The sequence below is a fragment of the Myzus persicae genome, unplaced genomic scaffold (genome assembly GCF_001856785.1).
Source record: "Myzus persicae strain clone G006 unplaced genomic scaffold, MPER_G0061.0, whole genome shotgun sequence".
NCBI classification, from domain to species: Eukaryota; Metazoa; Arthropoda; class Insecta; order Hemiptera; family Aphididae; genus Myzus; species Myzus persicae.
This window is the reverse complement of record NW_019104269.1, coordinates 51,604-64,454: the sequence shown is the minus strand read 5'-3', so window position 1 is coordinate 64,454 and position 12,851 is coordinate 51,604. Positions and strand designations below refer to the sequence as shown.

The window sequence follows — 12,851 nt, the reverse complement described above, 5'->3', positions numbered from 1 at the left end:
AGATTATTTAGTCATGCTTTTTCCATAAAGTTCTACAATAAATGTATAATTTTTTAAAACTTATTAGTTATTTTTTCAAAAATAGGCTCATACAATAATTTAATGTGTGGTTACTTCAGTGGCTTTTGATTATTGAGACTAAGGATTTCATGCATGTAACAATGTAGGTTGTAACCTTTCACAATATCATTTGAGTGAAGTTAATGTATAAAGAAAATCAGATAGTATGTGTGTAACTCAGTTGATCATTTTATGCAGACAACCTCCTTCCAAATGATGTTTACAGTTTTATCGGTAAGTAAACTGTTTAACTCAAGTATTAAGTAGGCATTAGAAAATATATGTATTATAGAATTATAATACATTTTCTTTTTATTTTAGTTGAATGTCATGGACAACAATGAAGTATAAGTACCTATATTAACATAAATAGGTACCTACTAAAATAAATTAAAATAACAACACAATAATAAATTATAGATAATTATTGATATTTGAATAAATGTTCAAAATGATTACCATCCATATTCAAACAAAGAGATAACCGTTTAGTCACTTCACTAGTTGTAGCTTTTTTTAATACTGATGAAGGTATTTTATTACATATTTCTTCAATTCAACAATTTTCAAATTCTTTTCAAATCATTGATATTATTTGACTCCTCTTTATAAACTTCGCCTTTTAAAAATCACCAAAAATAAAAATCCGTAATTATAGATAAAATATAAGCTGTAGTCTATGAAGTACTCACTATCAGGATAAAACATAAACTGTAGTCTATGAAGTACTCACTATCAGGATAAAATATAAACTGTAGTCTATGAAGTACTCACTACCAGTACTACATATAAAGTATTAAAACTTTTATAATTTTAAATCAAATACAAATATTATATATTTTGCTGAATAGTTCATATATGTATATTTTTTTTATTCAATTTACAATTTTGGATATACTATAGCAACATAATTAATTACACTTTGAATAATATTTTTAACAGGTTAATATTAATAATTGTTATCATTTACAATTTAAAATTGAATATTAGTGTAGTATAGGTGTAGCATAGTAAAATGCACTTACAATTTATAATCAAACTTTAGTACAATATAAAAAATCTACCATAAATTGCTTCAATAGTTGTAACATATCTGTTTGCACAAGCTCGCTTTGAAAATTCACATAAATGTATTCATAATTTAAATAATACTTATATACTTCTAAATAAATATTGTACTAATAAACTGAAATAGTTATAAACCTATTTATTTCAATGTCATGAACAGAGTTTGAGACAAGCATTTACTTATTTAATTGGTTTGATATAAAATCTGGTATAGGTCAGATTTTAGATATTAAATTTAATGCTTGATTAAAATTGAACATTAAGAATAATATTACATTTCGAAAGTTGTTTCAAAGCAAAGTGAAATTCATTAGATAGGTTTAGTATTTATATCATTAGGTATTCTAACTTTAAATGTATAAAGCCATTTTAATTAACAAAATGTGTTAAATTGTTTCAATAATTGATGACACTACAGAATTACAGAAAATTTTTTGATAAGTAACTAAAATTATGATAATATTTTAGTTAAATAATCTTAAAATATATATTTCTTCACATCTTAGTCATAGTATTTTTTAAATAAACTACTTTACATTTTTCTACACAATAATATACATAATAATATATTGTATACTTCAACAAACACATAATATGTTACTTTTAAGTTTATATTTTTCCAGCAGCCAATTAAGGCACCTACTTGGATTTATTAACTTGAATGTTGGTAATGGTAATTTGTTTATCAATTTATTAATAAGTCTTCAATATATCATTTTTGACTTGCAGACACAATGTCATGGTAGAGGTCTAATGATAATTAATTTAAAATAATAAATAATAATGTGATTTACATTATTACCATTTACCACATCAAATTAACCAAGCTTAAAAATTGTATAAGTAATGAATGATGTATTAGCAAATTGAATACAATAAATACGGTATGTATGTACAATACTCTGTATGTATATTATAGAGAAAGAAATATAAAGCACTTATAGACATTAAAATCAAAGAAAAGTAAGGCTCATTTTCACATCAATAAAATAAATTGAAGGTACATTTAGTAAGTAACACAATTAAAAGATGATTTTTAACTGATTTCATTAAATTAAAAAGTAATAATTATATTTAAAATGACTACAATTTCAGTACCTAATAGTGGTTTAGTTATAAATGTTAGAATTCCTAATTCCATTTTTACTCGAGATTAACAGTAGGTACTTTCTACTTTCAACTATCCACTGATAAATCATTGAAAATTATGAATAGAATATTAATATTTTTGGAATGATAATACAAATGGGTATCTTGGTGAATTGCAAATAATGTTCACAGAAAAAAAGCACAAAAACATGAAAATTATTTAAATAATTGATCTACTATGGATATTATATACTTATAAATATAATAAGCAATAAAATAATAAGAAACAAAAAAAATCAAATATATTTCCATATGTTATGGAATAAAAACTGTTATGTTATAAAAACTAAAATTACATTTAAAACAAATCTAAAGAATATAATATTACCTTATGTATTATATAACGAAACATTGGTAATCATCTTTGAAATGCAAGTAATTGGAATAGAAATTAACCATCTGGTAAGCTTCTCTCAAACTATGAACAACTCAGTGGCGTACTTAGAGGGGGTGCAGGAGGTGCATTGCACCAGGGCCCTTAGCTGTTTTTTATAAATGGGGCCCTGGAGCCTCTATTCAACAAATAGCGACTGAATACTGAAACTTTTATTTTTTTATCATGTAAGTTTTTAGTTGACTAAATAATGTTAATATAAATAAAAAGTAGCAGTGTCGTCAAATATTTTTGTACTGCGTTCGAGCGGCACCGACAAGTGACAACGTCAAAACAGCTGTATTGATATTATCATTGATTATAAATACAGATATTAAATTTACAATAACATTGCTCGAGCATATTGGGCTATTTTTGGAGGTGACAACACTACCACTGGACGGTGCTTGCACGCGTGTGTGTGTTGACTGGTTTTATCCACGGAAATAATGCATAATGCTCTATTATAGACATAGAGTATATTATTCTATGATTGTAGACTACGCGTTTCTTATCGTGACTCGTGAGCTGTCATGTTGATTGTCACTTATTATCTTAATTCTTGCCATTTTAGTACGTGGTAGTGTGGTACTATTTATTTTTTATTTTTAATATTGTGAATTGTGAGCTGTGACCATGTCTAAAAGAGTTCCTAGTGGCTGTGAAAAACGAAAAAAGAAAAAAGAAGAACAAGAGAAAATCTTAAAACTACCCAAAATAAACAGTTTTTTTTCTAGTGCCGTTCCTTATGAAGAAAATACCATTAACAGTAATTTTACACAACCAAATACAAAGCCTACTGCATTAAATGATACAACTTTAAACATAATTGAATCCTTCACAACTGAACCAGAACATAGTTCATCGAAAGGTACAAATTAAATTAAATATTTTGGTTTTTTTTTAAATAAAACAATTTTTTATTATTAACAACAATTTTTTATTTTATTTTAAATTTCATTATATTTATCATACATTTTTATTTTATTAAACAAAATTTATAAACTATAATGTTTAATAGGTAATTTTGTGACTTCTATTTTTTGACATTTTGTTGACCTCAATTGAAATATTTTTCAAAAATATTTAAAAATATGTATAGATTTAGATATTACATTATTTATTTATAATAATATTATATAATATGTAGATTGGTTTTGGTCCTTTTTTTTCACTAACAATTAAGTTTAAGGAAAAATGAATTTCTATAAATTACTAAAAATCTGTAAATTTAATTATTATTGTAGTGATTTCAAATGTAGAGCCTAGTATAACTTTGAATGACACAACCTCAGACAAGTCAGATATCATTGAAACCTTCACTCCTGAACCAGCTCTTAGTTCATCTACAGGTACCTACAAATTAAATTTTTAACATTTTTAATGATGTGGTTAAATTTTAATATAATTGGCTTTTGAGCAGTACCTAAGAATTATCTATTATGTAAATCAAACTAATTTTTAGTTAAACAAATTTCTATCAGTATTTTTTCATTAGGTATTGTTCATAGACTTGGATTTAACCTGCCGTTATCCTTCCGATCGTGGTAAATTTAGTGACAAAGTTTTGGATGCCCAAACAAAAAGGCTAATTATGTCATTTGGACCATGTAAACCCGATATTAACTTCCCTCGTAATGATTCAAATATGAAATTCTCAATTGAGTATTATTTTATGAACACGAAATCAGGTTTTAAAATTTCTCGAACTTGGCTGTGTTATTCCATTATATTGGACATGGTATATTGTGAAACGTGTTGGCTTTTTGCCGACCGTCTTAACAAAAATTTTTATTCTAATTGGGTTGATGGAGTAAATGATTGGCAACATCTTGCCCAAAAGATATCAAAACATGAATCATCTACTCAGCATATTGAAGCCGTACAAGTAAGAAGCTTATGGAATAAAAATAAAATTATTGATGAACAGCTCGAACGATAAATTTCTGAAGAAGCAGATTTTTGGCGCAATGTTTTAGAACGAATAATAAAAATAATACTTTTTTTAACTACCGGTAATACTGCCCTTCGAGGGAAAGAAGGAAAATTTGGTGATTGTAATAAATTTGCTGAAGGCAACTTTTTAAGGACCGTTAGATTACTTGCTGACTATGATCCAGTTTTGAATAAATTAATAAGTAATGACAAAGACTGTGTAAAATATCTTAGCCACACTATTGTTAATGAATTAATTGAAATATTGTCTTCCGAAATTGTTAAAAAAATTTGCGATGAAATTAGAACTAGTCAATATTTTTCTTTAATAATGGATTCAACCCATGATTTGACTAAAGTAGACCAATTAAGTATTATAATTAGATACGTAAAAGTTAATTACGAAGAACACAAATTTGAAATAAAAGAGTCTTTTATTGGTTTTTATGAACTCAAGCACTATACTGCAAAAGATTACGAACATCTTATTCGAAAAATTATAATAAAACTTAATTTAGATATCACAAAATGCCGGGGACAAGGATATGACGGAGCATCAGTAATGAGTGGTAAACATAATGGTGTACAGACAAGAGTTAAATATATTGTACCCTCTGCTACATTTGTGCATTGCTGTTCTCATAACCTAAACTTAGTTATATCTGATGCGGCAAAAAGTCACCAAAAAATAATTAATTTTTTTGATACGGTTCAAGCAATATTCAATTTTTTCAGTAGTAGTGGACCAAGATGGGCTTTGTTGGCTTTCAAAAGTGATATTTCTAATAAAATTCGAGCTAAATTTTTGAAAAAAGTCTGCCCCACTAGGTGGGAGGCACGTCATGATGCTGTGTTTGCACTAAAAACTAGATTTGTTGATGTTCTAAAAGTTTTGACTCAAATTGTTCTTATAAGTTCTAAAACAAATGAAAAAAATTTGGCTGTGGGATTAAAAAAGCAAATTGAAAATAGGGAATTTGTTTTAATACTATGCTTATGGGAACCCATACTTCGAGCCCTTCAAGGTATTTCAAAACCATTACAGAATGTTAATATTACTTTTGACCAAGCGTCTAATATGCTTCGAAATGCTGTACAAACGACTCAAAAGCTCAGAAACAGTTTTGAAGATATTTTAAAAAATGCGAATGAATTATGTTTAAAATGGGGAATATCTACTTCATTTTTTAATAAACGAAACATTTTTGCAAAGAAACATTATGATGAGTTAGATGGTGACTATCGACTAAATGTCACAGAAGAAAACTTTAAAGTGAATATTTTTTTTGCCAACAATTGATACAGTATTATCACAACTTATTTCACGGTTTGAAGGTACTCATGATGTTGCTGATTCATTTGGATTTTTAACTCCAACCACTCTTTTAAAACTTAACGATAGCGATATAATAAAATCTTCATATGATTTTGTATTGAAGTATGAAAATGATATTACATCGGATTTCGCACGTCAACTTATTGCATTGAAAACAGTAATTATCAATAGTGAGATAAAGACTATAAAAGATTTAGCACAATTTATCATCAGGGGCGTCATTTAGGGGGGGGCAGGGTGTGCAACGGCACCACTAACTTAAAAAATGTTACCGACTGGCTCGCCATTAATACTTCAATGCGCCATTAAAATTAACTTATACATCATGTTTTCATAATTTTCATTTTAATATAAATAAAATAATATTTTAAGTTTTTGTTTATTTTTGGTTTATCAGTTCTCTTATCAAATTTATACAACGCAAGCACGATTTAAGATAATTACAATATAAATTCACTGAGATAGATAAGTATATTCTTATCTATCTCAGCGGTCCGTGATAAATACAAATATAAAAATTACTATTTGATAAGGTAAATGATATCTGACTAGTCGGTGCCTCCATAGATTATCCATGTATCGTTTAATCTTATAATCTATGGTTCCTCCATGCGCTTGTCAACCACTCGTTGTGGAAACCGTTGTAACGTGTCTAACCGTATTTCGTTTCGTGTGCGAACGTTTTTTGGTATAATTGTGCAATAACAAATTAGAAAATGGATAAAAAGAAAAGAAAAGGCGGCGCTGCTCGTCTGCGTGAAAGCAAAAAAAAAATGCTACTTGTAGCCGGTTCTTCCTGTCATAGTTTAGTCAGTATGTTTAAGAAAGCCGAATTTAATCAGATGGAAATAACTGTGAGTGTTAATAACTGTTATTGTTAATTATTAGTTTTTAATAAAAATATAAATTAACAATTATTTATGTTATTTTCATAGGAATCTGATAATTCTAATTGTGATGCAGGGGTAGATGCTAAAACTCAAATTATTGAGCCTAATGATGAATTAAATGTGTCCAATGATAATGTCAGTATGAAATTAAATAACACAACCCAAAATGTTAGTAAATAATAATATTACCTACTTATAAATTTAATGTGATTGATTTTAATTTAATAATATGAACGCACCTACCTATATAGTAATTTATGATGTAACTTGTGTACCTAGGAATTTAAAGACTTGCAATCTTCTAGTCAAACTGTATTAAATACAAGTACAAATTATATGATTGATAATATTGAGCCTGTTGATGAATTAAATGTGTCCAATGATAATTTCAGTATTAAATCAAATAACATTACTCAAGATGTTAGTAAATAATTATATCACTTTTAAATTTAATATGGTTAATTTTCCTACCTATGTAGAAATATTTAAAGACTCATTATATTTTATCTATCTAATATTTATTAAATGCACTTTTTTAGGTTTCTGATATATCACATACAAAGTATGAAGATCCAGTACAGCCAAATCTATGTATTTATCCCAGGAATAGTGTAAATAGATCATTTAATTCTAAGTATTATAAAATCTATAATTGGATTGAATATTCCATTAAAAATGATATGGTGTTTTGCTTTATATGTCGACACTTCACTGTGAATAATAATTTAAAAGTTGATAGTACATTCATAAATAAAGGTTTTAACTGTTGGAGGAAACAGACCGAGTCGTTTAATAAACACATGAGTAGTGAAAAACATAAATTAAACAATGAAAAATATGTAATGTTTTTAAATATAAAAAAGAATGATACCTCTGTTGCAAATTCACTTATTACATCCCGAAAAAAATATATTGAAGATAATCGTAAACATATTATTTTATTGTTAAAAGCCACACTATTTTTATCAAAACAAGGCCTTCCCTTCAGGGGACATGATGAATCTAATGAGTCAACCAATCGTGGAAATTTTATTGAGTTGCTAAATACGTTTACTGATCCTGAAACTATAACTAAATTATCTGCTAGATATGGTCACTATACTTCTCCGGAATACCAAAATGATTTGATCAAGACTATAGCTTCTAGTACTATGAAAAATATTATTGAAAAAATTGCTTTCACTGGAGCTTATTCCATACTTGTTGATGAAACGAAAGACGCAAGCAAAAAGGAGCAGTTATCATTCATTATTAGATTTGTTGATGACAACTTAAATATCCATGAAAAAGCAATTGGTTGCTATCATATGAAGAAATGTGATGCCTATACTTTAAGTCAAGAAATTCTTAATATTGCTGCCCATAATAAGTTAGATATACAAAAATGTGTAGCACAGTGTTATGACGGGGCATCAGTTATGAGTGGACTATTTTCAGGAGTTCAAAAAAGAATAGTAGATATTGTGCCACATGCTATCTATATTCACTGCCATGCTCACCGTCTTAACTTATGTTTGGTGAATACAATTCAAAATAATAATATTGTAGTTGATTTTTTTGACACAGTTCAATCACTGTATAAATATTTAATGAATGGGCATACACGATATGAGTTATTTATGAAAATTCAAAGAGACAAGAAACTAAAAGAAATACATTTAGAACGTCTGGTAGAAACTCGGTGGTCCTATTGGCATTCATCTCTTAAAAAAATTCAAATACGGTATAGTGAAATTAAAGATGTATTAAAAGTATTAACAGTTCAAGATGATCAAGCAGCCAGAGCTATAGGTTTACTTGAAGAAATATCAACTTTTCGGTTTATTTTAATTTTGTATATTATGGAACAAATTTTGAGCACTATTCATTGTGTATCATGTCAACTTCAATGTTCTACAATTTTATTACCTAAAGCTATAAATTTAGTAAATTCAACAAAAAATCAACTAATAAATCTACGGTCTGAAGAAAATTTTACATATATTTATAATGAAGCAAAAATATGTGCTATAAAGAACCAAGTAACCATAGAAAAAGAAGAAGAAAGAAATATTCGCCTCAGAAAAAAATATGAACCATCAAAAAAATTTGAAGACTTTTTTATAATGAGTACTTTAGGTCAAACAGGAACTAAGCAAGCAAAACATAATGGGAAAAATGTAAAAACTGATGTTTTGTTCAATGTCATAGATAGGTAAAAACTTAAAATTTAAAAATCATCTATGTGCAGCGTTGGAAAGTATTTATTTTATAAAATTTTTAAATATAATAACTACTGGCTAATCGCTAATTGCACTTGCTTTCATAAGTATAATATATTTATTTTAATACATTTTAGTAACATTAAAGTATTAAACTTGAATAATTCAGTCATTTGCAAATCAGTAACATCTGCTTTGCTTAAAAATAATTATTTAGTGTAAAGTTATTTCAAATATTTTAATATTTTTTCAAGTATTATTAGTACTATTTATTATTTTAGAATATAACTCAAGTTCACTGTTTAAAAAATATTTAATTAGTATACAATTTGGTTAATTCTAAATAATATGCTTTGCTTGTTAGTTATAAATTATAATTATTTTCAGGTTTGTTTTGCAACTGGACGAGAGATTTTCCCAACAAGCTACAGATTTTTTTAAGTTATTTGAAGTTTTTGACAGTTCTAACAATAATTTTTTCAATCCTAATAGTCCATATATATCATCATTTATAAATCATTATAGTTATTTTCAATTTAACAAAATTAAAATTGATTCAGAATTTCCGTCCGCTAAAACGTTATTAACTAATAAAAACAATATAGATTTAGATACTATAACATTATGTCTTAAAGATTATCCCGAAGCATTTAACGAAACTTTAAAAATTATTTCTATAATAAAAACACTACCAATATCCACTGCTTCAAATGAAAGATTTTTTTCATCTCTCAAAAGAGTAAAAACATACTTACGAACCACCATGGGCGACAATAGATTAAATGATCTAATGGTTATTGCAGTTGAGAAGGAAGAAGCAAGTAATATTGATTTGCAAGAGGCTGTAAATGCTTTTGCACACATTAAAACCCGCAGATATCCGCTAATTTAAATTTAAAAATAATTTATATTTTTATATTTTGTATTAATGATTTTTAATTTTGGAATTAAAGTGTATTTCATAATACCTTATTTGACTTTTTTTCAAATAATAGTGAAATAGCTTTAGCTGCTTGCTTTTATTGTTTATAAGCTTTTAATTCTTTAAATTGCTAGCTATTTAAAATTTGCATTAGTCGTTATAAGTAATTTCAATTAGAATTATAAAAGGGAAGAAAAAAATATTTACATAGGTTTGCATGGGTTACCTATATGTATGTATATACATTTTTTTTTTTAATGGCCTGGTGAAATGTCAAAATTGGCCTGCCTAAAAGTTCGCACACCCGGAAAAAAAACTGAAATGACGCCCCTTTTTATCATAAGTAATAGTTTGCCTAGCAGTTTTCCTGATATTTTGAGTGCTTGTATCATATTTATGTGTATACCAGTTACAGTGGCATCCGCCGAACGCTCCTTCTCAAAGCTCAAATTGATAAAAAACTACTTGAGAAACACCTGCAATCAAGATCGCCTAAGCAGTTTAGCAGTATTAAACATAGAGCGAGAGCAAACAATATCGCAAACAATATCACCATCGAAAAAATTATCAACGATTTTGCAAATGCCAAGTCAAGACGGAAAAATTTCTTGATATAATTTAATTTAAAGCCTTAAAGGTTAAAGTATTTATGTCACTTAAGTGTATTTATAAAGAAATTAATTTGTTACATTGTTTTATTTTATATAGTTAGTAGGTATTGTCTTTAGCTAGTGTTCTACGCAGTATTTTATAGTTTTTGTTTTATGCTTAAGCTTAACTATTATTTTTTAAAAACATTGAAATTAAATATTTTAAATTGAATCTCCTCAATGTTCCTTAAAATAAAACATGTAACTCAACAACATGTAAATGTAACTCCTTTGTCTCATTATTGTGCCAGTTGTGCCACATATAGTTTTGGAAACATTTTGTGGAGGTCACTTTTTTAGCGAAAGCTAAACTAAAAATTGACCTTCCTAAATTTTTGTTTGTGTCTTATAAAATGCATCTATGATAAGGGGCCCGAAAAATTAGCTGCACCCCCGTACTTAAACACATAGATACGCCACTGGGAGCATTATAATTACACTGTGTCTAGAGCGCCGGGCGCCCGGACATGTAATAGAGTACCTGGCGCCCGGCTACACTGTAGAGCGCCGGGCGCCCGGATATATTAAAGAGTACCGGGCGCTCGATTACACTGTACCGGGTCACACTGTAAATTACCTGTTGAGTATCACACCGAACTGCATTGGGCGCGTAATTTAAATATTTAATAATAGATTTTTATTAGGAAAACTTTAATTGTTTATTTGGCTTTTACCTACCTTTATATCCTTTCCATTGTATAACCCGATGATAAGTATAAAGCTGTACTAACCTATAAAAGTTAATTGCACTAACCTTGTACAAGTTATTCAGTGTTCATCAGTTATTCAGTGTTCATCAGTTATTTTTCAGTGTTTAAAGTAAATTATCTGTTATATATATAATTATTATGAAGCTCCAAGATAGCTATAAATCATTTGAAGAGTTCGAGAGCAGCTTTAGGGTCTACAAAGACGTGAATTTTGTAGATTTCTTTATAAAAGACTGCCAGACATTAACCTCCATTAACGCGAAATTTCCAAATGGCAGAATGATGACAGCATCCAGTGACTTAAAATATTATTATATTAAATTTTGTTGTGTGCATGGAGGATGCTACAAAAAAAAAAAAACCCTTGACCAACGTTCTACATCGTGAGTACATTTATTTTATTTATTTATTTATTACTAAGTTGTAAAATTCAAGATTTAAAATATTAAAATGTTTGAAGTACAATGCGCCAAGGCTGTGATGATGGCATTTACCTGAAGGCATCAGATGATGGAAAATCTCTAGTCATCACAAAGATGACTGAGGACCACAACCATGAGGTTTCCAAGATACTGTATGATCATCTCCCTAACCAAAGGAAAATAACCCCCGAAAATAAGGCCACCGTATTGGAGCTTATGGACCTCAAAGCAAATAAAAAAATTATTCAACATAAAATAATGAACGAAAGTGGGAAGATTGTTACTTTAAAAGACTTATCAAATATTCATACTACAGGCAGTAAGAAAAAATTATAATTTAATTTAGTGGTTTTCTTAAGAATTTGATATTAATATTATGATATTATAATATTACTATAACTATTTTATTTTTTAAAGGAAATAATGATTCAAAGAACAATTTAGTGGAGGTTGTTAATAAATTAAAGACCAAATTTAATTGTATTGTTGAAATATCAACAGATGAGTCAAATAACCTCAATGGTGTTTTTATACAGGACAGATTCATGACTGAATCGTTTGAAGCATTTCCTGAAGTAATATGTTTTATTTAAATTTTAAAACACTACAAAATTATATAATATCCAGTATATACTAAAAATTTCCAATGTTTCTAAAGGTAGTTTTTGCAGATGCTACTTACAAACTGCTCGACTTAAGATTGCCAGTATATGTGTTAATGACGGAGGATGGCAACGGACAGAGTGAAATTGCAGCAATTGGCTTATTAGTGAACGAGGAAGAAGTTACCTTGCGCTGGTTTTGTATGTATTAACTTACTGTTTATTATTATATAACTATCGGTTTCGTATAGCTGATTACTGTGATTTATTATTTTATTATAATTGTATGTATTAACTAATAAAAAAATAATAACTAATACCTAACTAATAACTAATAACTTACTATAACAAAATTAAAGTTATAGAACAATGTATTTCTATTTTCTTCGTATTATTATTGTTCTGTGGTATTATCATATTTTCATATTTACAGTGTGACCCGGCGCTCTAGACACAGCGTTATAATTATTAGATGATATAGGTAAGCTTGTTTTGTATTTCACTTGCCAACGAACGGAAATTATGTTTTCGAC

General features: G+C 27.8%; 3 protein-coding genes across 3 annotated transcripts; all 3 read left to right on the top strand.

Annotated features, from left to right (window-relative positions):
- The first annotated feature begins 4,916 nt into the window (after positions 1-4,916).
- LOC111040746 (zinc finger MYM-type protein 1-like) lies at positions 4,917-5,885 on the top strand. Its single transcript, XM_022324760.1, has one exon. The coding sequence runs from the start codon at positions 4,917-4,919 to the stop codon at positions 5,883-5,885; it is 969 nt and encodes a 322-aa protein (XP_022180452.1).
- Positions 5,886-6,637: 752 nt separating this feature from the next.
- Positions 6,638-9,009, top strand: LOC111040745 (zinc finger MYM-type protein 1-like). The gene is made up of 5 exons (XM_022324759.1): positions 6,638-6,775; positions 6,857-6,946; positions 7,091-7,231; positions 7,351-7,445; positions 7,800-9,009. Exons 1-5 carry the CDS (start codon positions 6,638-6,640, stop codon positions 9,007-9,009), a joined length of 1,674 nt encoding a protein of 557 aa, XP_022180451.1.
- A 2,122-nt stretch (positions 9,010-11,131) lies between these two features.
- On the top strand, positions 11,132-12,530 carry LOC111040744. Its single transcript, XM_022324758.1, has 4 exons — positions 11,132-11,677; positions 11,755-12,035; positions 12,134-12,291; positions 12,375-12,530. The coding sequence occupies exons 1-4, from the start codon at positions 11,433-11,435 to the stop codon at positions 12,528-12,530; spliced, it is 840 nt and encodes a 279-aa protein (XP_022180450.1). The 5' UTR covers positions 11,132-11,432.
- Positions 12,531-12,851: the final 321 nt, after the last annotated feature.

Coding starts and splice junctions, on each gene's coding strand:
- LOC111040746 (XM_022324760.1), top strand. CDS start 4,917: ATGGATTCAACCCATGATTTGACTAAAGTAGACCAATTAAGTATTATA.
- LOC111040745 (XM_022324759.1), top strand. CDS start 6,638: ATGGATAAAAAGAAAAGAAAAGGCGGCGCTGCTCGTCTGCGTGAAAGC. Junction 6,947..7,090: donor TAAATGTGTCCAATGATAAT/GTCAGTATGAAA, acceptor TTGTGTACCTAG/GAATTTAAAGACTTGCAATC. Junction 7,446..7,799: donor AATAGATCATTTAATTCTAA/GTATTATAAAAT, acceptor CCTTCCCTTCAG/GGGACATGATGAATCTAATG.
- LOC111040744 (XM_022324758.1), top strand. CDS start 11,433: ATGAAGCTCCAAGATAGCTATAAATCATTTGAAGAGTTCGAGAGCAGC. Junction 11,678..11,754: donor CTTGACCAACGTTCTACATC/GTGAGTACATTT, acceptor AAATGTTTGAAG/TACAATGCGCCAAGGCTGTG. Junction 12,292..12,374: donor CGTTTGAAGCATTTCCTGAA/GTAATATGTTTT, acceptor ATGTTTCTAAAG/GTAGTTTTTGCAGATGCTAC.